We start from the raw sequence: 25743 nt of genomic DNA, 5'->3' as shown, positions 1-25743 counted from the left end.
TTTTTTTTTTTTTTTTTTTGGTGAGGCAATGGGAATTAAGTGACTTGCCCAGAGTCACACAGCTAGTGAGTATCAAGTGTCTGAGGTCGGATTATTTTCCCATTTTTTATAAAATCTTAATGAGAATAATATACATATACCTTAAGGGCATCCTTGATTTTATGTGTGTGTGTGTGTGTGTGTGTGTATACAATGAGAATCAGCAGATTTTTATAAGCGATATTCTACACCATATCACATCTTTACAATTATACAACTGAAAAAACAAGATCCCACTGTGCTTATTATTTGTTAACTATTTTTGGGTGGTGAGACAATTGGGTTAAGTGACTTGCCCAGGATTACACAGCTAGTAAATGTCAAGTGTCTGAGGCCGAGTTTGAACTCAGGTCCTCCTGAATCCAGGACTAGTGCTTTATCCACTGCACCACCTAGCTGCCCCTGTTGACTATTTTTTTAAAGTATTTGATTCAATAGAGCAAAATGCCAACACCTTAAATGCTCTCCCCAATCAAAGCACCTCCTATGCCTATGTCTAAATCATAGAAGATTCCTTGAGTGATGTAACCCATAAAGATCATTTCGTTCTAAAAACCTCTGATGATTATCATCACTCAAAGGCTAAAACAAGGAGACAAGTGCTTGACACTACCATGGAGGCTATGCAGGGCAGAGTCAATATTGAAGCTGTGAGGTCCTCCAGATATTCCTGTTTGCATGTGGCTGATTACATTTAAGCCCTGAAACATCATAGACCCTTCCAAATGAGATCTACTCTCACTCAAAAGAATGCACCATAACTATCCACAATTGCAAATGAATGAACGACCCATAGAGATAGTCAATCTTGCCCAAGTCCACACACATACACAGAAGCAGAAATTGATCCCAGGTCTGTCAGACTCCAGAAAGCTCACTATTCACTAAAGGCTGCTTCTCATTCAAGACATTAGCAAATAAAAACACCACCCAATATAAGCTAAGTAGTACCTGTCCTCCTCTCTTTTACCTGCAACTATCTCTTTAATCATGTAGTAACCATTATTGAATTAGCCCTAGGAAGTACATTCTTATGACTTTGCCATACCTAAATTCACTCACTATCCCAGTGACTTTGCAGTCCAATTACTAGCCACTACTACCCTCCCTATATAAGTTGTTTTCGCTTCTTCAAATGTAAGGTTTCTGAGGGATGGAACTGTTGCTTTTTTTTTAATTTGCAGGCTTGAGTCTTAGCCTAATAATGCCTGGCACACAATAAGTGCTTAATAATGGCTTTTTCATTGATTTATTCACTTCCAGGCCCTCCCTAAAGTTTGAAGATGGGGGGGCAGGTAGCGGGATAAGGAGTGAGCACCAAACCCAGTCACTAAGATAGAGAAGGGAGATAGGGAACCAAGAATCAAACTCAGCTGGTCTCTGAATCCAAATCAAGGGGCCTGGGACTTGGTGCCTGGAGCTAGGGCTTAGAAGAAATCTATGAGGTTTATAAAAATAGCAACAGGAAAAAACCCTGAAGCCCAGGGCAAAACCCTTGGAGAAGCATTCGATCCTGGGTAGATTCACAGGAGGAAGCAGAGTCCAGGAAGCTGCACTGAGGTATGGGGCAGGGTAGGTTGGTCAGGCTGGAAGAGCAGGCATGAGGTCTTGTGATCAGATAAATGAGGGCCCGAAGGGGACTTAGGACTCATCCAGTCCAACCCCCTCATTTTCCAAATACAAAAACTGAGTCTGAGAAAAATGCCAGCCTAAAGTCACACAGCAAGTGAATGTGAGGGCTGAGACTAGGACCAGGGTCTCCTGAGTGGATGGGGATCTAGGAAGGTGGCCTGTGGGAGGTCAGAGTAGAAGGAAGCCCATAAGGCATTATTGTTATTAATCAGTACAGAACAAGTGCCCAGCTGGGCCAGACACAGATCTACTAAACCTGCCCTATGCCTGCCCTAGGTCTTGGGACTAGGGCCAGATGCCTCTACCCCTACCCTGAAAAAATAAGATGGAAGCAACTAAAGGGGAATTAGGGACCAGAGCAGCCAGTTTCATTTTGGACCCAAGTGGTCATTCCATACGGCACATGTATGCACAGAATCAGGACAGCCTTGGGGAAGGCACCTAGCTCGTGTTCCCTCCCTCCCACTGCCCCTTTTATGTCCAGGGTCCAAGAAACCTGTTCAGACATTGCTTTTTTCCCTTGGGCTCCCATATCTTTCCCAACATTTATTAGATTTGCATGCTTGAACACAATGTTAAAGCTAGGAAGGATCTTAGAAATTATCTAGTCTACCTCCCTCATTTTACTGATAAAGAAACTGAGTCCAAGCAGGGTGAAGGGACCAGTCCCAGGTCACACACAGGGTGAGGAGCTGTCAGGACTAGAACCCAGATCCTTAGATTCCCAGACCAGAGCTCTCTCTACTATGCCAAGCTCTGACAATGGCTCCCACAGAAGCCCCTGGCTGTGGTCCCAGGATACCTATATCCCACTCCCAAGAAAGCAGTGCCCTTGCACTCTCAACAACCTCTACCTCCTCATTGCCACCATTAACTGACCTGACACAGAGCCAGGCAGGCCCTGGCCCCAGCTGCTCTGCTACCAGAGCCTGGCACAACCCTGTATTCAGGACTGCTCAGATGTCATCAAATGGGAGTTTGGCCCAACCTTCCCCGGCTTCCCTCCTCAGAGAGAAGCTTGCTGGGAATCAGCCAGCTTTACTGACTGAATAGGTAGGAAATGGGCACAAGGGATGTGGCAGGGGGAAAAGAATTAGGAAAGTGAATGTAGGCTGGCGGTATAGAGGCTGAGTGGAGGAAGGAATTGGAGATAGGGAACCACTTAACCTCTCAATGCTCTGGGACACTCTCTATACGTTGCAGAGAAAGGGGCCAACCTGCATTGGTAGAACAGTCTCATCTGGGGATTCCTTCTAGTCAAATCCCAGGTGCAAGCCCTGTCCAGTCCCCTCTGCGCAGCTCTGTGTGTATGTGTGTGTGTGTGTGTGTGTGTGTGTGTGTGTGTGTGTGAGGTCACACATGTGGAGTATGTGCATGCTTGTGAGAATACTGCTTGTACGTTTGTTTGTATATACATATGTGTACATTGATGGGGAGGGGGCTCATGCTCTATATGTGGGTGAAGGGCTGGTTTGGCAGGAAAGGGTCCCAAGGAGGGGATAGCCTTTCTTGTTCTCTGGGCACCATGATGGGGAGACTGAAGGACCTCCAGGAACTGCCCCAAAGCAGCTTCTCTCCTGCCCCTCCTAGGGGAGGGGGAACCAGCTCATCCAACCCACAGATAGGGCCAGACCCTGGGGCCATGTGAATCTGGGGCCAGGACCCACTTTTCCCCCACTCCCTAATAGCCTGGAGGGAAGTCCATGTGCCTAAGGGGAGGAGGAGATGAGGAGAGGAGAAGGGAGAAGAATTCATCAGGCAGGGCTGGGGGAAGGTGGAGGGGGAAGTAGCTTATGGCTGGGCCCAGCTCTGATTCTCCAGCTTTCATTCCGGTTTTTTCCCCAACAATATAAGAGAAAAGCGCAAGGCCTGGGGCAGCTCCTAGCAGTACCAGGTGCCCATCCCACCACCGGCCCGCCATCACACTCACTCCTGATTAAAGGTCATTAAACATGAAATTAGCCCGTTTGTGTTATGGGTCTCCTGGGGGCCTAGGTAATTATGGCGTGCAGATGGTGGGAACCCAGGCCCCAGGACTGGCCGTAGCAGTGATGGAAATGGGGCGGAGCCCGGTCAGAAGAGGCAAGGGGAGGAAGCTTCTGGCAGCAGTGGTGATTGTCTTTCCTCCTCACAGGTTGTAAACCCATCACATTTCACAACAAATCAGATAATTCATAAGTACATTCCCATAATGACTGGACTTTTAATAAAAGATATTGGAAGATATACAGTCAATTCATCATTCTCTCCCTCTCTCTTTTTTTCTCTCTCTTCCTCCCTCTCTCCTCATTCCCTCTTCCCCCTCCTTTATCCCCTCACTCCACCTTCTCTTTCTCTCTTCCTCCCTCCCTCTCCTTCTTTCCCTTCCTCTTTCTTTTTCTCTCTTCCTCCCTCCTTTTCCCTCTTCCTCTTCCTTTCCCTTCCTCCTCCCTCCTACTGCCACTCCATTATCTTTTCTTTCATCTCTACAATGAATTCTTAATCATAATCATAAAAGTATTTTCTTATTTTATAGTTACGTGTAGAGATAGTTTTCAACATTTATTTTTCTAAGACTTCTCGTTTCAAATTTTTCTCCCTTCCCCTTCCCCAAGACAGCAAGCAATCTGATATAGGTTATATATGTACAATCACATTAAATATATTTCTGTATTAGTCATGCTGTGAAAGCAGAATCAGAGCAAACGGGAAAAACCTCAAAAAAGAAAAAAAATAGAAATAGTATAGTTCAATCTGCATCTAGATTCCACAGTTCTTTTTTTCTGGATTTGGAGAGCATTTTCCCTCATGAGTCCTTTAGAACTATCTTCGACCATTGTATTGCTGAGAAGAGTCAAGTCTATCACAGTTGATCAACACACAATGTTGCTGATACTGTGTACATTGTTCCCCTGGTTCTGCTCATCTCATTCAGCATCAGTTCATGTAAGTCCTTCCAAGTTTCTCTGAAATCTGCCTGCTCATTGTTTCTTACAGCACAATAGTATTCCATTACATTCATATACCACAACTTGTTCAGCCATTCCCCAATTGATGGGCATCCCCTCAATTTCCAATTCCTTGCCACCACAAAAAGAGCAGCTATAAAGACATGTGGGTCCTTTTCTCTTTTTATGATCTACAATGAATTCTTAACAAAAGAGTGTCTGGGAGCCATCCTTCTGACTTGTGGCTCAGCTTAGGGGACAGCTTGGCAGTGATTCTGCAAAGCAGTGAGTGGGTCCTCCTGGCAGGTACTTTGGAACAGAGGCTGGGCACCAGACACTAGGAGCATGGGAAGTGGTGTTAGCCAAGGCTACAGTGCACCAGGTCGGCACAGTGGTGCCTTCCACCATTAGATCTTGGTTAGTATCCTATCTTACCTCACAGTGGCATTGGATCCAGGTGGCAACAAGCATTGTGTACCACTAGGTCTTGGTGGCAGCAACAGCCATATCCTGCATCACATTCAGGAAACAACAACCAGGACCAGGACCAGGCCACAGTGACCTCTATAGACTCCCCTGGATCCTGATAGATGGCAGACCTGCCATTCACCATGTTGGGTCCAAGCTATGGCAGCTAATTTTGGTCCTCTGGAACTTCTGAAGGGGGAAGACATTCTAGACAGCTGATCATCTCAGAACAGCCTCTGGGTCTGTCTGCTCCTCAAAGCCACCCACCTCCCCAACATTCAGCTGGGCAGGCTGTCTTCCCTTTCATTAGAGCATCTGGGCTTATAGATTTTGTGCCTTCCTATCTCCACCCCTGGTGGCTCTGTCCAGTCCATCTGTCCATGTGTCTTGGACATATGTAACATGTCTGTGAGTCTGTCCCTGAGGACAGGGCTTATGTCTGTGTGTGCCTGGTCCCAAAGACAGTGTATAGTACAATGAAAAGCACTGGAACTATAATTAGGACCTAGATTCGAATTCTGCTCTACCACTTAATACCAATTTAACCGTAACCTCTCTAGGTTTCAGTTTCTCTACTGTAATATGAAGGGGTTAAATTAAATGATCTCTAAAGTCTCTTTTAGTTTGAAGTCCCTTAATCCTATGTCAAGGCCTAAATCCATGCATCTGCCCCAGGGCTGGGAGGCCTGGAGTACCCTAAATTGGTGTGTCTGTGTATTTGTTTGGGCCAAGGACCTGAGCATCTGTCCCAGGCTGAAAGCTTCTGGGAACAAAGTCCTAGCCAGATTTTCTCCCATCCTAGGCCATATGAGATGCAGTGAGAAAGTTAGTAAATAAATGACTTTGGTAATGTGTCTGACATCATTCTCATCTGAGGCTAGAAAGTCTTCTCTTAGTAGGACCCTAGAATTAAAGTCCTCTCTCTGCCCCAAAGAAACCTTGGAAGGAGATGGAAGTGGGCCAGGCCTCCTAATGATTAGGCTGAGGCTGAAGAATTGAGTGGGAATTGTCGGTGAAGCAGGCCCACCCTGTGGGAGGCCAATGAATAAAAGATGAGGGGGCTTTGCTAGAGTTTCAGGGGGAGGAGCCTGATGATGGCCCCAAGCATCAGCTCCTCACTCTTCCCCTTAATTCTGTGCCCTTTAATTACCCCTCCTGATGGAATGTAGAATTTGATTATGACAGTCTTACCAGCAGCACTTCCAATCACCCAGTTTCCTCTTGCGTTTCATCATCCCAGGTTACTCTCCCTCTTTCCCTCTCCCTTTCCTCTCTCCCTTTCCCTTTCTCATTCCCTTACTCTCTTTCCCTCTCTCTCATTGTCTCTTCCTCTCTCTCCATCTTTCAGCCTCTCTCTCTCTCTCTCTCTTTCTCCTCTCCTTCATCATCCTCCTCTTCCTTCTCTCTATGGCTCTCTGTCTCTGTGTCTGTCTCTCTGACACATACACACACACATACATATATATATATATATATATGTATATATATATATATACTTAGATGTTCTCTGTAGGAGCATCTGTATACCTGGGAGGAAGGAATCTTGGTGAGCTCTATAGCAGAAAGGGCCACCTCAGCGCACCATGTTCCCCCAGGCTGTCAGAGCTGCTTCTGAAAGTCCAAGATGGAGGGGGAAGAGGAAAACTTGGGAGGCTAAAGTGCTTTTTACTGAGGACTGATGGGGCCATGTCTCTTTCCCCTTCCAGGAAGAAGATATCCAGTACTATGACTCCAAAGCAGATGCTGAACTGGTGAGTATTTCTCTACCCTGAATCACCCTGAAATCCAGTCTCTACCACCAAAGACCCCATTCTCTCCCTGGCTCAGGGTCCCATGCCCCAAAACAACCCCAAACACCACACAGGCTCCCATGGAAATGCCCCTGCATGTATCCCAGCTGCAGAATAACCCTGGCTAGCAGCCCCTGCAGAAGAAGAGGCAATGCAGTCTGGTGGAAAGATCCCTCACCCAGAAGTCAGAAGACCCCAGTTTCATTGACAACTCTGCAACTGACTATATAATCTTGGGCAGCTTCCTTCCCCTCTTTTGGCCTCTATTTCTCCCTGATATAAAATGAGAGGGGTTGGACTAGACAGTGTCTAAGGACCCTTACAGCTCTGACATTCTATGGTTCAAGGATTCTACTCAAGGCAACTGTGTGAGTTTTGCGAATAGAGGATTAAACAGAAGCATAATTTGTAAATTGGTTCTTCCCTGCCCTGATCATGATTAATCATGCAGTAAATACATTTGTAGGGCATGGAAGAGAGAGTCGGGAGCATTCTGATATCCAAACAGGGTTTACCCCAAAGAAGACGGGAAGGCTTCCTGGAAGAGGTGGGATTCCACCTGGAAGAGGTGGGATTCTAACAAGTCTTTGAAGGATAGAGAAGGGAAGGAAGGAGGAGAGGTAGGGAGAAAGGTCAGCTTTTCCATTTTCATCTGGATATTTCTGAAGACTCACAAGAGCATTGGTGAACACGGGGGAGAGGAGTGGGGGAAGGGAGAAGAGGAGGCCAAGGGGCAGGGAGAAGAGTGGGTGGCCATAGAGCAGGTGTGCTTCCCCTTGGCTGAGCTTCCACTGCTCCCAGAGAAGTTACTAAAATTAAAGCAAGAATCTGAAATTCAAATGAGGAGTGAACCTTTAATTAGACACTGACTGTAATTCCTTACCCCCCTCCCGGCAGCTCTGTGCTATAATTTTAGCAATCAGTGCATTAAATATAAACCAGGGAGCTTTAATTCTTCCTGATTCTTCTGGTCTCCCCCCACTTCAAGGGACACAGGCCAGAGCTAGCTGAGTGATGGAGGCCTCCCCAGCCGCGTCAGCCTTGGACAGACCCAGCCCCCTTCCTGGTGGTTCAGAGTCCCTCTGTCCCACCCCCTCCTCTCCCCCTTCCCCCCCCCCACCCCCGCCACCTGCCACTCACACAGAGAAAAGCCAGAGTCTGACCTCTGGACCCCTGGCTTGTCCTCTTGGGGAGGCGGGCAGAGAATATGGTCAGCACAAGCCCAGAGGGCAGCATGGAAGAGGTAGACCCACCTGCACCCCCCAGCTTGGCAACCACCCTATTAGAAATAAAAAGCACAGTGATGGCAGGCTGCTTATTTTCTTAATCTTTGCCAAAGGTAACTGTTTAGAGCTCCTTCTAGACCATTTATTTTTAAATTACCCGACAGAAGGTGGGGGTTGGGAGGGGAAAGAGGAAGAAAGGAGAAAGTTCTGCAGCCGATAGCTTATCTGCTTGGGATCCAAATGTCACATTCGCCTAAAAAGTTGGGAGATTAAAATTTCCAGCGCCCTTCATCTGCCACTGACATTTGAGGGGTTTTCTTCTCCCCCTCCCTCGTCCCTCCCCCTACCAAGCACCACCATCCTCTCTGCCTCTTCGGATTTATACGTCTTCAGCAGAAGCTCAGAACCCGTCACCTGCTATCTGGAGGCCAGACAGCTCCTCAAAGCCCGTTTTCCTGGCTTTTGCTGTCACCTGGGGATTTCAAGGGCCCGACAGGCCTGTGTGTATGTGCTTATGGCTGTCTAGCCCGCAGGCACGTGCCCGAGTTGTGCTCCCATACCTGCTGGTGCTAAGAGGTAGCTAGGGGACGGTAGCAGAAGCCGGCTCCTGAGATATGAGCACACAGCAGTTACTAGACAGAGATGGAGCTGGACAGGTGGGTGATGCAGCAGGGTTCCCCCCCCCCCCGCCCCGGGAGGCAAGGCCTGGCTCACGAGCTCAGGTCCACATTGTCCCATTCCACTCTCATCCCTCGGGTAGGTTTAATTCAAACCCCTCCAAAGCATCCTCTGTGTAACCAACCCTGTATTCACCTAAGCAGTGTCAGGACAGTGAGAGGCATCTAGAGCAAAGATGGAATCCTAACTTCCTGAACCTCCCCTTCCCCTTCCATTCATACCTCTGTCATTAGAGCCCCCCACCTCTGTGTGTCCTCAAGAAAGTCTCTAACCTTCTAAATAAGACACCGAGAATCCAGACCTGGAAAGGGGGTTCAAAGGCATCTCATAGGGGCAGCTAGGTGGTGCAGTGGATAGAGCACCGGCCCTGGAGTCAGGAGGACCTGGGTTCAAATCTGGCCTCAGACACTTGACACTTACTAGCTGTATGATCCTGGGCAAGTCAGCCCCAATTGCCTCACCAAAACCAAAAAAACCCACACACATAAAAGGCATCTCATAGAACTCCCTCACTCCATGCACGAAGAAAACTTGGGTTTCAATACCATGTGCTAGCTGTTGTGACCCTGGCCAAATCACTTCAACCTCTCTGCCTCAGTTTCCTCCCTTGTAAAATGATGGTAACACCTGTAGCATTCTCCTCAGGGAGTTTTAAGAAGAAGAAAGGAATGAGATGATGTATGTAAAGTATTTTACCAACCTTCAGGTACTATGCAAATGCCCATCATCATCAATAATAGTGATCATACCTATTCATTAATAATAATATTGCCCAAGGTCATACAGGCAACTTTGGCTCTAGATCCACCATTCCTTCAGGTATACCATACCACCTCCCTCTGGGACTTGGTTTCCCAGCCTGTAAAATGAGGGGTTAGACTAGATTGATATGATTTAGAGATGGGATGAACCTTCAGGTTTATCCAACCTGACCTTCGTATAGGCCATGTGGTTCTATAACCTGGGTTGCAGATCATGGGAAAAGTTGATTCACCCAGTCTAACTGGGGCATGGAGTTTATGAAGGGGAAAAGTAGGAGGTAGGAAAGGAATAACTCTTCATGGGAGGAGGAAGGAACCAAGCCAGAGAGTGTGCATGGTTCAGTAAAGCTCATCCCCACTGCCAGAGACATCACTCCTGAGTATGCCATCAGCTTCTCTGACAAGTGCCCATTTAATGCCCTGAGCCTCTTTCCAGGGCTCTTAGATGTCTGTCTCTCTGTGTCTGTGTCTTTTCTCCTATCTCTGTCTGCCTGTGTCTCTGTGTCTTTATTTCTCCTCAACTCCCTTTCTTTCTCACTTTGTCTGTTTCTGTCCGTGCCTCCTTCTGTTTCTGTTACACACCTGCACCAGTGATGGGCTGTCTTCTCCACACTCACTAACACATACACACACACACACACCCTCATCACTGTGCACCAATTAGAACACTGGCTCCTGCCAGCTGAGCCAGGAGGCACAGGAGTGGGTGGCTGGCTCTGCAGTGCATGCCCATGCCCATGAAACGCCATAATTGGCACCTGTCAGGGGCGGGTGGCCGCTGTTTTTAGAAAGTCAACTGGAGTCTTTCAAGCCCTTCCCCTTCCCTGTGCCTGGTGGGAACTGCAACCCCTCTCTAGGCTGTGGCTCCTATAAATACCCACTAGACCTGCCTATTCCCTCCCTTCCAGCCCAGCCCCCTAAGACCACAATGCCCTGGGAGCCCATGTGTGGGGCCAGGCAGCTCCAGGCATAGGCAAGGAGGTGGAACAGTGAATGGAGCCCCTTTCCCTGGAGGTGGAGGTCAAGGCAATGGGACCTGGGCCCCAGACTCTGGATTTCTGGCCTTTCTAGACTCTGCTGAGTGATACTCTCTGTTGCCTGGGAAACCACCATGGGGGAGGGGAGATGGAGGGGATTTGGGGAGTGTGGAGCCAAGCAAGCTCAGCCTGGGTTTGCTGATCAGGCTGTGTAATTAAATGTCGCCTGCGTCCTTATTGACAGAGCACTAAGCCGATCTCCCTTTTAATTTGGTCTCTGATACTTGCCTTTTGCTGCTAATTGATTTTCAAGGATTTGGGGAGGTTGTTCTATTTTCTTTTCCTTTTTTTACTGGGCTGGAGATTCTCTCAGGATTTGATAAGGTACCAGTCAAGACATCCCACCTGGGACCATGAGGAGCTTCAACACCCCCCTACACACACATAGAACTCAGGCTAGGGGAGAGGAAAGACCCCTACAGAGGATGCCGCCAGTTTAATACATGGACAAAATTACCTCTCAGAGTCTTTCCCAGCTCTTGAGGTGCCATGACTCTCAGTCCATCTCTATCTTATAGTTGGCTGCCATGAGCCTCACTCTAAACCATCTATGGGATGGGGGAGGGGAGATGGAGAATACTGGGAAAGCAGTAATGGGAAGAGGGGTTAGTTCTCTTCTCCTTCCTTCCCTTTCCTACCCCAACCCACTAACCTCAAGATCTGAGAAGGAAATGTATAACTGTGGACTCTGCTCAGTAGGGATGGAGGAGAAAGGGGTTGGGGGGTAGATGGCATAACTGTCCAGATCACACCCCTACCTGTGACAATGACAACAGCAGCCCCTTCCCCAGGACAAGTCACATTTTCTTATTCTCTATATCTCTTTCTCTTACTTTTTCCCTCCAAAAAAAAACAGGATTTCAGAGCTGAAAGAAACCTTAAGGATCATTTTATCCAACTCTATCATTTTAAAGTTTGGAAACTTGGGCGCCCCCCCAATCTATATGTCTACTTGTCTTTATCTTTTTCTCTCCATCATTTTCTTTCTCTCTAGCTCTCCATTTCTCTCAATAGATCTCTCTTTCTCTTTGTCTCTATATCTCTGATTCTGTCTCTTTCTCTCTCTCCCTCTGTCTCATTCTCTCTCTCGTCCTCTTCAGAGTTACAGGTTTTAGAGTTAAAAGGGACAATAGTAGTCATCGCCATAGGACTGGTTTCTGTGCTGACAGAAAACATTTAAATTCCTTTTGCTAAGGAAGATGGCTGCTTCAGTTATCCAAATTACAAAATTCTTCCTTGGATCATAGTTATTTCTTTTCCTTCCTTCCTTCCTTCCTTCCTTCCTTCCTTCCTTCCTTCCTTCCTTCCTTTCTTTCTTTCTTTCTTTCCTTCCTTCTTTCTTTCTTTCTTTCTCTCTTTCTTTCTTCAGAGCAATAAAGGTTAAGTGACTTGCCCAGGGTCACACAGCTAGTAAGCGTCAAGTGTCTGAGGTCAGATTTGAACTCAGGTCTTCCTAACTTCAGGGCCAGTGCTTTATCCACTGCGCCACCTAGCTGCCCCCCCATAGTTATTTCTTTACATGTAATATTCCCTCCCTACCTCCCACCCCCCAATTAAAGTATAAGCTCTTCAAAGGTCAGCTCTGTATCCTCAGCACCAAGGACAGGGCCCTGCAGAGAGTAGAAATGAATGTCTATTGAATGGGGTTGCTGTTTGAATCTATCCATCCAGTTCATATTCTAAATAATGAAACTAAGAAATTAAATGTGGTTAAATGGATGAGCTGGGATTCAAATTCAGGACTTCTGTCATGTAAACTCAGTGCTCTTTCTCCCTACTGTACTAAGATGCCTATTTGCTATTGCTGTATGTGCCTTTCTCCCTGTCTCTGTCTCTCTTCCTCAACCTTCCTCGCCTCACCATCCCTGACACTGCCTGTCTTCCCTTTTCTCTTTCTCTCTCTCTCTCAGGAGGACCCTGAGGGTGAGGAGTTTGAGAGGGAAAAGCCCAGTACCCTACAGCTGGACTTCGTTGAGGACCCAAACTTTAAAAACAAGGTCAACTACTCATATACGGCTGTCCAGATCCCTACGGATATCTACAAAGGCTGTGAGTGTCCCCTTGGTCTCCCTGCCCATCCTATACAGTCAAGCCCCCACCCAAAACCTACAAACTAAGGGCCTGGTGTTACATTCAGGCTCCTAGATCAAAGGTGAAAGGAACAATAAAGATCATCTCGTGCAATCCTTTATTTTGCAGATAAGAAAACAGATCCCTAAAAGTAAATTGATTTGTCTAAGATCACACAGGGAAGCTAGGATTCAAACTCAGATCCCTTGTCTCCAGATCCAGTTCTTTTTCCATTATGCCACACTGACTCCCAAGAAGGCTGGGCTCGGGGCGGTAAAGAGGCAGAGCCTTCTGAGCTGCACCAAGCTGCACCTACTGACAGCATATCCACTCTGCCCCTGTAGGATCCACACTGGTAAAATGAATCTGAATCTTGGTTTAGACCTCAGGGTTCCTGGATACCCTTCCATATGGCCCAAGTTGCTGACCCCTCCTGGCCCTGAGACAATTACCTTGGGACCTGGTACTTGGCCAGTGAGATTAAACAAAATTATAAAGAACTTTGCAAAACCTAGAGAACTGTATAAATGCTACCATTATTATTAATAGTTCTGTACATTCATTTTGAGGGGCAGCTAGGTGGTGAAGTGGATAGAGCATTGGGCCTGGAGTCAGAAAGACCTGAGTTTAAATCTGACCTCAGATACTTAACTAGCTGTGTACCCCTGGGAAAATCACTTAACCCTGTTTGCCTCAGTTTCCTCATCTATAAAAGAAGAAATTGTAGAAGGACATGACAAACCACTCCAGTACCTCTGGCAAGTAAACCCCCAAAAGGGGTCACAAAGAGTCAGACAAGATTGAAATGACTAAAAACGATAACATCTATATTTACTCACACAAACGACACTCATGCATGTGATTTCATATATATAGTCACTCTTCATGCTCATTCATATAGTAACCCAGGACAGTCAGGTGGCACAGTGGATAGAGCACTGGCCTTGAAGTTGAGGGGATCACCTCAGACACTTACCAGCTGTGTGACCCTGGGCAAGTCACTTAACCCCAATTGCCTCAAACACTCATGGCCATCTCCAGTTGTCCTGATCTATAGTTTGCCACTAGACCCAGATGGCTCTGGAGGAGAAAGTGAGGTTGGTGACCTTGCACAGCCCTGACTCATTTAAATATAATTCATTGAAAGTCATGATATCACCCCAATGTCATGGTCCTCTTGGAGAAATGAAAGACAAACAACAACGATAATATAGTAACCCATACATACATAGTATCTCATTCATACACATCTGCAGAGTCACAATCACCTAGATACACACTCACAAACCTCCATATACTTACTCACAAAGAAATGGTTGATGCTTACACATTTCCACGCATATATAGTCACATAAGTACACCCCCAAATGCATTCTCTCATGCATTCACTCACACACATACATACACTCACACCCTCTTATATGTGTGGGCTGAGCATTCACATGTACCAACAGGCAGCCTCACACTAGTACCTCATTCTTTGCAGTTTGCACACACATTCAGATACACACACACATAGTCCCAGTATATAACTCTTCCCAAACATTCTCCCTCTCCCATGAGAGCCTTGCTACCCTTCTCCAGCTATAGACTGCTCCTTTGCCTGAGCTGGGGCATGGTCAAAGATGACAAATTCCCAGTCTCCTGCCCGGAAGAACTAATGGAGCTATGATCTGTGACCCTGTGTTCCCATAATCTTTATTATGAACTCAGCTGCAAGAATATGCACCCCCAAAGCTAGAAATAAGGGGGGAAAAGATGCCCCCATCTACAGCCCTGTCCAAGTCTATCCTTGTATCATCTATTCCCTCTTGTCACTTCCCTCCAAAAAGAATGGTGAGGTTTAGGGATCTGGACCCTAGATGGGGCTGAGGGGGCAGGCCAAACTGGATGGGAGAGTCTGGGTAGAACATAGGAGCCCCCCGGGAGAAACTTGGCCTCCTGCTCTGAACTCTGATCTGGGAAAGATAGAAAAATCGATTTTTAAAAATCAAGGAGCGGGGCGCGGCTAGGTGGCGCAGCGGATAAAGCACCAGCCCTGGACTCAGGAGTACCTGAGTTCAAATCTGGCCTCAGACACTTGACACTTACTAGCTGTGTGACCCTGGGCAAGTCACTTAACCCCAATTGCCTCACTAAAAAAAAAAATCAAGGAGGGAAAGAGGGGAGGAAGAAGGAATGGGGCAAGAGGGAGAAGGAGAATAAAAAGAAAAGAGAGGGAGAGGCTCTGAGTGTGTGAATTGAGGTGGGGGGAATCAGATGGCAGCCAGTTTGGGTGCTGGGGCTAATGAGAGAGAGCGGGGGAGAGAGGGAAGGAGGGAGAGAGAGGGAGGCAACCCCAGGCAATGTAGAACTTGGAAGCAGGAACACCTAGCTCCCCCAGGGAAAGATGAAGCTGAGTCATTTATCCCCTGGGTCCTACCTCCCTGGGGGCTTCGCCAGCAGAGGGGCACTATCTAAGGCAGCCACACTAATTAAAACATTGGCTGCCCTGCCCTCCCCAGTCACCCCTCACTACCCACACAAATTACATTTGATAGTTTTTTTTTTATTTACTGTGTCACTTGTAATTAAATCTGTAATCACTTCCCTGAGGTGGGGGTAGTCCCCCATTTTCTAACTCAGGGTGCCTATGTGTGTGTGGGTGTATGTGTTTGTACACTTAGGACCTGGTGAGGAGACAGGAAGGGTAAAGAAGAGGAAATGAGCTCAGGCAAGAGTAGGGAGATCACAGAAGTTGGCAAGCTTCTTGGTAGAGGATGTGTGTGTGTGTGTGTGTGTGTGTCTGTGTGTGTGTCTGTGTGTGTGTCTGTGTGTTCGAGGCTTTGGGTGGTGTCAGCCTGCATCTGTCATTGTGTGAGATCTCGCATTTGTAAGCATATGTGTGTCAGCAAGGATCTTTGCCAGAGTCTTGGTGTTGCCTTATGTAGGTCTACTGTTATATGTCCAAATGTAGAGGGATAGGATCTTGGTACAGAGGTTGTATATGTAACAGCCTTCAGTCCTGAATGAGTAAAACCAAGTGACCCAACATTTTTCTCTGGACAGCCGCTGATCCACAGGAAGAATCATCAGAGGATGCCAAATTAAATGCAACTGAACTTAGTTCTTTTTTTTTTCTCCTTAAAGAGAATTTTTAAAAATACTATCTAAAGGGGCAGCTAGGTGGCGCAGTGGATAGAGCAACCGCCCTGGAGTCAGGAGTACCTCAGTTCAAATCCTGCCTCAGACACTTAACACTTACTAGCTGTGTGACCCTGGGCAAGTCACTTAACCCTCACTAAAAAGAAAGAAAGAAAGAAAGAAAGAAAGAAAGAAAGAAAGAAAGAAAGAAAGAAAGAAAGAAAGAAAGAAAGAAAGAAAGAAAGAAAGAAAGAAAGAAAGAAAGAAAGAAAGAAAATACTATCTAAATTAAGAACAGAGTGTCAAGCTTTATCCAGGGAATGTATTATATGAAATAATACAATACATATTGACCGAATATACGACTGGGGTGGGGGTGGGGGGCCGATGTTGGGGGGGGGGGCCGGGGAGGGGGAGGGGGGAGCAAACTCCTTCTCTGCTCTGGGGCTTGAGTTTCCTCAGTTGTGAAATGAAAGGGTTGGGCTATCCTAGGTGAGCTTTCAGATCCCAACGAGCTCTAACGGTCTATAAAGCTAGTTAACTATTGATCACAGCTCTTCGCCAGCTCTAAAGATTTAAACTTTCCGAGGTTTCATTCTAAATGAGACTATAAGAAAAAATACATCCTAGAGTGACTTGGTCTCTGTGCTACCATAGGCACTATAGGGTACAATTACACTAAGTTCCCAGCCCAAATTTGGTTGTGTGAAACTGATCCCCGAGGCTGGGCTAGTACTCATTTAAGGTTTTGTTCAGCTGGAGAATCCCACTAACAAAGATGCTGTATGATCTGAACGTATGGGTGTGGGCACATATGTGAAGCAGTGTGGTGTTGTGGAAAGAGCATTAAATCTGGAGTCAAAGAACCTGGGTTCAAATCCTCCTTCTGCTATCTACTGCCTGTGTGATTCTAGGCAAGTCGCTACCCTCGCTGAGCCTGTTTTCCCATCTGTAGCATGTGAGGTAGCACTTTGGACGAGGTAGCACTTGTGATCCTATGATACAGTTTCCTTCATCTCTGAATCTATGGTCTTGGGTAAGTGTGTGTCCCCCTCCTGGTCCTGATGGGATAAGTGGAGGGAACAAACATGAAATCTGCATGGCAGGAGAGGAATTCTGCTTCTCAAAGTCAGCACATTCTGCCGAGACTCTGGAACTCATGGCTTGGGCCATGACAAGGCCGGGGTTGAGTTTTAGGAGACAATTTATGACCACGGTCAGGCTTGGTCTGAGGCCAGGGCCTGGGATCAATGAACAGATTGTCTCCATTACTGTCTACATATCTAACATACGTGCGGGTTTGTCTGAGCATCTGTAGCTATAAGCATGTTTGCACTATGCAATGGAAAGAATGCTGGCCTTTGACTCAGAAGGTCAAAGTTGTAGCTCCAGTAGTCCCACAAATTCACTGGGTTGGCCATTTCCCATTTCTGAGCCTCAGTTTCTTCATCCGTAAGAGTGGGTTGGGGCAACTGGGTGGCACAGTGGATAAAGCACCGGCCCTGGATTCAGGAGTACCTGAGTTCAGGTCCAGCCTCAGACACTTGACACTAGATGTGTGACCCTGGGCAAGTCACTTGGCCCCTATTGCCCTGCAAAAAAAAAAAAAAAAAAAAAAAAGAGTGCGTTGGTGATCCCTGCCCTGCTCCTCTCATGGGGAGGAGACAGTAAAAGAGTAGATGTGAAAGAGCTTTTTGAACAGTGACGTTCTTGTCATAGAAACAGGAGATTATCCTTACCATAGACATCATTGTCAGATTGTGCATCTGAGGCTATGGATGCTCATGCATCAAGGGTGTATCAGAGGAGATGGGGTAGTGGCGGGTGTACTTGGACATGGATATCTATGTGAGCCCATCTGCAAGCAAAGTCAGTATATGTGCCCAAGTGGCTTTCCTTTTATCCATTTAGGATCTAGGGCTCCCCTAGCCTCAGCCCCGGTTCAGCACCCCATTGAGTGACATGATCCTACTCCCATCCCCTCCTCCCCACCCAATGCTCCCAGCCCCAACTGATTAATCATGGAGCCGAGTGGCTTCCAGCTTATCAGCTGCATTAATAGCTGAATAATTCCAGTGCCATCAGCAGACCCTTAATTGCTTTCATGCCAGGCCGGTGGCCTACAGTGCATGTTGAGCAGGGTGAGCTCCCTGGAGCCAATCCCACTCTTCTCCGGTCCAGGCATTGGGGGGCAAGAAGGTTCAGGGGTCATTCCTAAAGGGAATAGCTACCCCCAATTCCTTTGCCATATATCTTAAATGCTTCTTGATCTACAACATGCTGGATTCTCGGGACCTTGATTATTAACTAACCCCCAACCTCAGTCACAAAATGAGCTCAGATCACCAACCCCAAATAAACCCAATCCTGGTAATAATCTGAACCTCAACTCCGCTGTTTCATAGGAAGCAGATATGAGCCTCTAAATGTTCTTATTTGCAGAGTTGGAACAAGCCAGGTCCCAGAGTTCAGGGAGCTCACAATCCAAGAGGAGAAAAGAAATGAAGTATATCCTGGCCCCACTGTCGGAGAGCTCATAATCTAGGGAAAAGTGGACCTATAGAACAGCCAAGTGATGTAAACTACCCAATGTAGTTCTGACCATAAGTGCCATAGGAGTCCAGAGGAGGGAGATTTCATGGGGAAATCAAAAAAGGATTCCTGGAGGAAGTGGGATTTGACTGGGCCTTGAAGGATAAGTAGAATTTTTTTTTTTTTTTTGCTGGGCAATGAGTGTTAAGTGACTTGCCCAGGGTCACACGGCTAGTAAGTGTCAAGTGTCTGAGACTGGATTTGAACTCAAGTCCTCCTGAATCCAAGACCAGTGCTTTATCCACTGTGCCACCTAGCTGCCCCAATAAGTAGAATTTTAATAGAAAGATGGCTGAAGGCTAGTTAGAAAGAAAGAGAAGTGTATGAGAAGGATATTCCAAACAGTGGAAAAGAACATTAGCAAAAACTCAAAGGTGGAGGATGTCTGGCACACATAGGGATCAATGAAGAGGATGTTGGGGAGCAGGATGAGAGAGATTGGAAAGTAAGTTCAGACCATGTTATGGAGGACCTTGAATGCCAAACTGAGGAGTTTGAGGGGAATCACATAGGCAGTGGAGAGCCCTTGAAGGTTCTTGAGAAGGAGTGTGATATGGTGAGATTTATGGCTGTATGAGATGACTCTGAAGGAGGGGTTGCATGGAACTGGATACTGGAGGCAGGGAGGCTGCTCAAGAGGTAGCTATGGTCATCCAAGACTTGCTTGTTCCCCACAGTGTCCCCCAGGTCCTAACCTCTCAACCCCTACCCTGTGGGATGGGGTCAGAGTGCCTACAGCCCTTTCCCTCCTCTGTCCACAGCCACGGTGATCCTGAATGAGCTCAACTGGACAGAAGCCCTAGAGGATGTGTTTGTAGAGAACCGCAAGGAAGACCCATCGCTGCTGTGGCAGGTTTTTGGCAGTGCCACAGGGGTCACCCGATATTACCCAGGTGGGTATCTGGGGACTCGCGGCCCCAGGGATCGCTATGCTTCCTAGGATAGATCAACCCAAACAGTAAAATCAGGGGTCCAGTCCAGAAACCCCAGGCCCACTCTGTGTTAGGTCTTTATCCTTTCTCTGCTTGCCCTGGCATATGGAGATATGAAATCTGGCCCATCATTTACTTGAGGGCATGGAGAGGGCATGGTGGCATCAAGGAAACGACCTGTGTTTCCAACTCTGGTACTTTTGTTTTCTAAGATCCTCTCCTTGGAGTCAGCTCTCTCCTCCAAGGAAGGGTCCAGAACCTAACCCCACCACACCCCTTGGCTCGCGACCTTGCCCTAAAACCCTTAGCCTCTTTCTGTTCCACCCTGTCCCACAGCTACCCCTTGGAGAGCACCCAAAAAGATTGACCTGTATGATGTTCGCCGGAGACCCTGGTGAGTGTGGGGCATGGGGGGCGGAGGGCCTGTCTGACCACGATGAGGCTGAGCCCCTCATCAGCTCCTCCTGTCTCTGAAGCAGCAGCACAACCCCCCAGGCTTCTCTGCCTTTGTTCTCTCCACATTTACTTCTTCCCTCATTTTGCCTACTTCTTCCTCCTTTTCGCTCCTTGACTTCGCCTTTCTCTGCCTCCCTCTGCCTTTTTCCTTCTTCCCTTCTCTCTTTCTATCTCTCATTCACTTTACCTCCCTTCTCAATTCAGTTCAATTCAATTCAATTCATTCAACATACATTATTAGTTTAACTAAAGTGTACTCACGTCTTATTCCCATGATTTTTCTAGCTCTCATCTCTTCTTTCCTCTCTCCTATCTCCTATTCTTTCCCCTTTCATCTTCTCTTTGTTCTCTTCCTCTCCCCTCCCTCCCTTCTTCCCTCCTTTGCCTAACTTATTTCTCCTTCTCTCCTTTCCCTCATTCTTCCTCTCTCCTTGTCTCTCACACTATTCGTCCTCCTCAATTCACCAAGCATTTAAGTGCCTACTAGGGGCTCTCCCTCTTTTTTCCTCTTTTTCTCTCTCCTGCTCTCTCCTTTTTTCCTCCTTCCCCCTCTTCTCTCATATTCTCTCCTTTATCTTTTATTTGATCCCTCTTTCCTTGCTTCCTTCCTTCTCTTCTCATTTTGTCCCTCCCTATCTTCCTCCCCTCCTTTTCTCATTCTCCCTTCTTTCCTCTCCTCCTTCCTTTCCTCTTTTTTCATTCTTTTTCCTTGGCTCTCATTCTCTCCATCTCCCTCTCACTATTTCACTGACTCCTTTTCTCTCTCATTCTTTCTTCCTCCCTCTCTCTCCCAGCCCCATCTCTCCCCCTTGCCTTCCTCTCCCTTTCTCTGCCCCCTTCTCCCTCTATGATATCCCAGCCCTCTGAGCAGGGAGCAGCCAACTCTGTCCAATTTTCATTTCACACATCGTTGCCACTGGAAAATGGATACAATAACACAGGCAGGGGCACCCAGGCTGCAGCTTTCTACCCTCCCTCTCCCCACAATTCTCATCTCCATCCCTACCATCTAGACCTGTCTAGCCTCTCTCTTCTTGCCTTTCTTCCTCTGTGGGAGGGGGCAGAGAGTAATCCAAGATGAGGATGGGATTTCCTGGGCACTAGATTACCTCTCTTCAGCAAAACCAAACTGGCCTAGCCATCCTCCCCCACACCTTTTCCCTGAAATCAGTGGCCTCATGGACCAATGGTACATAAGCATCCCCATCACCACCACCATCACAATCCCTTCATGTAACCAAGGAGCAATGCGGCAGCTCTGAAGCCTTCTTTGTGGGGATAGGAAAGAAAAACTAGAGGGAGGAAGTTAGCTTAAGGAAAGAGCCCTTTGCGGGAACATGGAGAGGAGAGGAACATCCCACCATTCAAACCCATTTTCCATGACTAGGAAACCAGGAACTTGCAACTCACTTCTATAAAAACCAGACCTTGGGAGCAGGAGAGCTAAGAACCCAAGAAGGACTGTTCTCCCACCTCCCACCTTGAGTGGAGTATTCCCTCCCTGAAATCCCCCCTTTGTAGTGTCAAGTCCTGAGTTTGTCCAAAAACAACAACAACGATGGTGATTCTGATGATGACAACTTCTATAACACTTTATGGTTTGCAAAACATTTTACAAATATCATCTCATTTCATCCTCACAACAACTCTGGGAGAGAGGTGCTGTTGCTGTCTCCATTTTACAGATAGAAACTCAGGCAGAGATTAAGTGACTTACACAGGGTCATACTGCTAGTAAGCGTCTGAAGCTGGATTTGAACTCTGGTCTTCCCGACTCCAGGTTCAGTGCTTTATCTTCTACATCACCTAACCATTCTTAAACTAAGGAACCCCAGGACTGAACACCTTAGGAGAGACAAAATGAGCTCCTTGAGAGCAGGGAACATGTTTTGGCCTTTCTTTGCATCCCCAGAACTTAGTCCCAACCTCCCAGGCAGTCAGTGAGAAGTGGAGTCTGTCCCCTGGGTTGGAAGCCCCACCAGCCATTGTTACCATCCCTTTTACTTACATTACTCTCCACTCCTGCCCCCAGATCTTTGGAAGTTCTAACATTCTGGGAAAATAGAGCAGAATGTGGGCATTGGATGGGGAGACTTGAAGCGGGGTCAGCAGCAGTCCCAGAAACCTGATTGCAAATTTAACTGCAACAAACATTTTTTTTTTTTTTAGTGAGGCAATTGGGGTTAAGTGTTAAGTGTCTGAGGTCGGATTTGAACTCAGGTCCTCCTGACTCCGGGCCGGTGCTCTATCCACTGCGCCACCTAGCTGCCCCTCCAACAAACATTTTTAAATGTTTTTTGATGTTCTTTGTTGATTTCATCACATTCATTTCCAAATACATCCCTTCCCTCATCCCTATCTAGAGAGCTATCCCTTCTAATAAAGATTTTAAAAGGGGGGAAGAATTTAGCAAAACCAACCAACACACCAACTACTTCTGAAATATCTCTGCAATATTGCACACCTATAATCACTACCCACTGCCAGTCCCCCTCACCCTTGTCCTCCTACCCCACTATCCACCCCAACTCTGCAAAGAAGGCAGGAAGATACATTTTCTCAACTCATTTGTGAATCCAAGCTTGGCCATCATACTTAACCAGCACTCGGGGTCATTTTCTTGTTCTTTCCATGTACATTACTGTAGTCACTGGGCATATTCACAAATACTTTTGAAGTGGCTTATGTGTTCAGGACTGTGCTTGGTCCTAGAAGAGGGACAAAGATTAAAAATCGGTAATCTAGGGGCAGCTAGGTGGCACAATGGATAAAGCACCGGCCCTGGATTCAGAGGGACCTGAGTTCAAATCCAGCCTCTGACACTTGACACTAGCTGTGTGACCCTGGGCAAGTCACTTAACTCTCATTGCCCTAAAAATAAATAAATAAACAAACAAACAGATAGATAGATAGATAGATAGATAGATAGATAGATAGATAGATAGATAGATGGATGGATGGATGGATGGATGGATGGATGGATGGATGGATGGATGGATGGATGGATGGATGGATGGATAGATAGATAGATAGATAGATAGATAGATAGATAGATAGATAGATAGATAGATAGATAGATAGATAGATAGATAGATAGATAGATGAAGCAGTGATCAGTTCTTGTCCTCTTGGAATTCCCAACCTTGGAGGCTACTCCAAACAACCTGAATCTGAATGCCTGGTCCCCAGGAATCTGGAGCCCAATGACCCAGCTTTCAGAAACTTGTGTCCCTTTTGCTTCCTTGCCCCTATGTTGAAAAGATCCCTCTGAACCCCCTGACTATTGTTGTTTCTCAGGGGATCTCATTCTTCTACCAGGTGGTAAGCCTCTGAGATGCCCCAAGGCGCTCTGCCTCTGTTACTCTGGGGCAATTCCAGGGGTATAGTTTGGGAAGCTGGAGTTTTAAGCAGAGACCAGGGTGGGAGATGCATCAGGTGAGAAAGAGATTTTCCCCAAACTGCAGCATTAAAAGGTCCAGTCTCCAGAGTAGACATGTCTCCAGAACACATGTTGGATTAGGGAGAAAAGGAATGAAGAAGAAAATAGAAGCAAAATAGGGAGCTGCTGATGCCTCTAACCTCTATCACTAGAGTTTCCCTATGATTCTATTTTTAAAATATTGCCCCGGAGCAGCTAGGTGTCACAGTGGATAAAGCACTGGCCCTGGATTCAGGAGGACCCGAGTTCAAATTCGGCCTCAAACACTTGACACTTACTAGTTGTGTGACCCTGGACAAGTCACTTAACCATCATTGCCGTGCAAAAAAAAAAAAAAAAAGAAAGAAAAAAAGAAAAGAAAATTTTCCCCCTCCCCTGTTCCTAATACTCTCCTCAAGGTCCATACTCTATGAGACTTTCTTGGGTAGGGAACAGCTAGGGCTCAAACCCTGAAGATGACTAGACAGCTCATTATCCCTCACTAAACCCTCAGTCTCCCCATCTTCCTATTCTCTGCCTTCCATGGGCTAAGTAAAGCCCTTTCCTCTTGAATACTCCAGTCCCACCAACAACTGAGTGGGACTGTTAACAGCCCTACCATGTAACTTCCCAGTCAGGCCATCCTTACATAGAGACCAGGAGACGGACAGAGGGATGGAGGGGCTGAGGGCCCCACTCTGCCAACAAAGCCAGAGATAAGCAACTGTCATTTCCCCCAGTCCAGTACCACAGAGAGGGCTCTCTGCTCTCAGTCAGGCACCCCAGGGCACTAAGGGGTCATAAGCCATGGAAGTAGGGAAGGGAGTCTTGTCCAACTACCTGGCAGATCAATGGGCATTGAGAGATGGAGGTGTGGCTGCAGTTGTGCTCACCCTTATCTTCTTTCTCAAGTGACCATAAACCCCCTCCCCCAACAAGAAGGCTTCGCTGGCAGGCCAGCCCGCCGTTGGGGTCATACCTGTGCCTTCAGAGGCATGCACACACTAATAAAGACTCCAAAATGCACGTGTGGACAAGCACACACATACATGTGAGTGCACGTTCACATGCCCATGCAGGGGGAGAAGGGCACATGTGTACACAAGCGGGGATCATGACACACAGGTGTGTACATGCATGAGGACACATCTATGCAGCCATGCACATATTTACATAGACATCTGCACACACACATAGATCACACATACACAGGATAAACACAACCAATATTCGCCATCTTCCAGATGCCAAAGCTGAGACCAAGAGAGGGGTAATGACTGTCCCATGATCACCCTGCACTACTGCATCAGGATTCCCAGCTTAGAGAATCAGTTCCTGTGCCCAGAAGGAGCCTGGGCCATGGAAGGTAGCACCAGACCTCACATGATGCTCTTCTGAAGCCAAGGCTGGGCTGGGGCTTGAGTAAGGGAGCTAGGTCCACTCCCAATGAGGCAGCTGCCTCCAGCCATCACTGTGATGGCCTGGCAGGTTGTCTCAGTGTCATTTCATACCATATTATGGTTCATTTTATATGAAACAATCCTCTTGCAAAGTCATGCATTTACTCAGGGAAAAAGAAAATCTGACAGAGAAGCAGCCCAAGGGGTCTGGATGATGTGCAAACATTCATAATTTTTACAACAGCATCTGGAGACCACTGTAATCTCTCTTCCTTCTCTACTAGGAGGACTTTTGTGAAGTCATTACCATTTGTTCAATCATCTTCTCCTCCCTTATCATAGACATTGTTTGTAATAGAAAGCATACCTTAGGCTCATAACCAGAACCCCCCCCCCAAAAAAAAAAAAAACAGAACTGGGGCCTGGATAAGCAGGCTATATTTCATCCATTGCAGACAACTGGGTGGCACAGCAGATGAAGTGCAGGGTCCGGAGTCAGGAAGACTCATCTTAAGACTCAGACACTTAACTAGCTGTGTGACCCTGGGCAAGTCACTTCACCCTGTTTGCCTCAGTTTCCTCATCTGTAAAATGAGCTGGAGATGGAAATGACAAACCCCTCCAGTATCTTTGCCAAGAAAATCCCAAATTGGGTCACAAAGAGTAGAACAGGACTGAAAAAGACTGAACAACAATTTCACCCATGCCCACTTCCTGGGGAGATGATTGACTCTAGCATGCCCCTGACACCTCCATTCCCCTGGAGGGGATGTAATAGACGATTTGATGCTCCCCTTCAACCATAGAGGAGTCATTGGGGCTGCAACTGTAGGGATGTTGGTGGCTGTGTTGTCTCTCCTGCCCTCTTCTTCAAACACTAATTCATTGATATGAACTCAAGAGTTCCCTTCTGGGGGGGAAAGGGCTCTGACCCAGACTATCTAACCCAGAGACAAAGAGAAATAGTTCAGCCATGCCCAGCTCAGGAGACAAATCTCACTCAGTACCTAAGGTCTAGAGGTCTCACTCAGTCCAATACCCAAGGCCAGCCAAACTTCCTGCCCCCAGAACTTTTTATCCCAGGCTCTTTTGAAATCTAAATTCTTTCTTGTTCCTCTCTCAAACATCCCTCAGATTAACACATTCTTTACTGAGGTGCCCCTGCTACCACCTCCCCCAATTCTAAGGAAACAG

General features: G+C 47.0%; 1 protein-coding gene across 2 annotated transcripts in view; it reads left to right on the top strand.

The window, feature by feature from the left end:
- Positions 1-25743, top strand: part of CACNA2D2 (calcium voltage-gated channel auxiliary subunit alpha2delta 2) — a 452102-nt gene that overhangs the window by 388117 nt on the left and 38242 nt on the right. For both annotated transcript variants that reach the window (XM_043967809.1, XM_043967800.1), the window contains exons 5-8: positions 6773-6817; positions 12469-12607; positions 19105-19236; positions 19612-19669. In XM_043967809.1, coding sequence (XP_043823744.1) covers positions 6773-6817; positions 12469-12607; positions 19105-19236; positions 19612-19669 — 374 coding nt within the window. The remainder of the gene's footprint in view (positions 1-6772; positions 6818-12468; positions 12608-19104; positions 19237-19611; positions 19670-25743) is intronic.

This window comes from Dromiciops gliroides, chromosome 1 (genome assembly GCF_019393635.1).
Source record: "Dromiciops gliroides isolate mDroGli1 chromosome 1, mDroGli1.pri, whole genome shotgun sequence".
Lineage (NCBI taxonomy): Eukaryota > Metazoa > Chordata > Mammalia > Microbiotheria > Microbiotheriidae > Dromiciops > Dromiciops gliroides.
The sequence above is the reverse complement of the archived record's forward strand: the minus strand, read 5'-3'. Positions and strand labels throughout refer to the sequence as shown.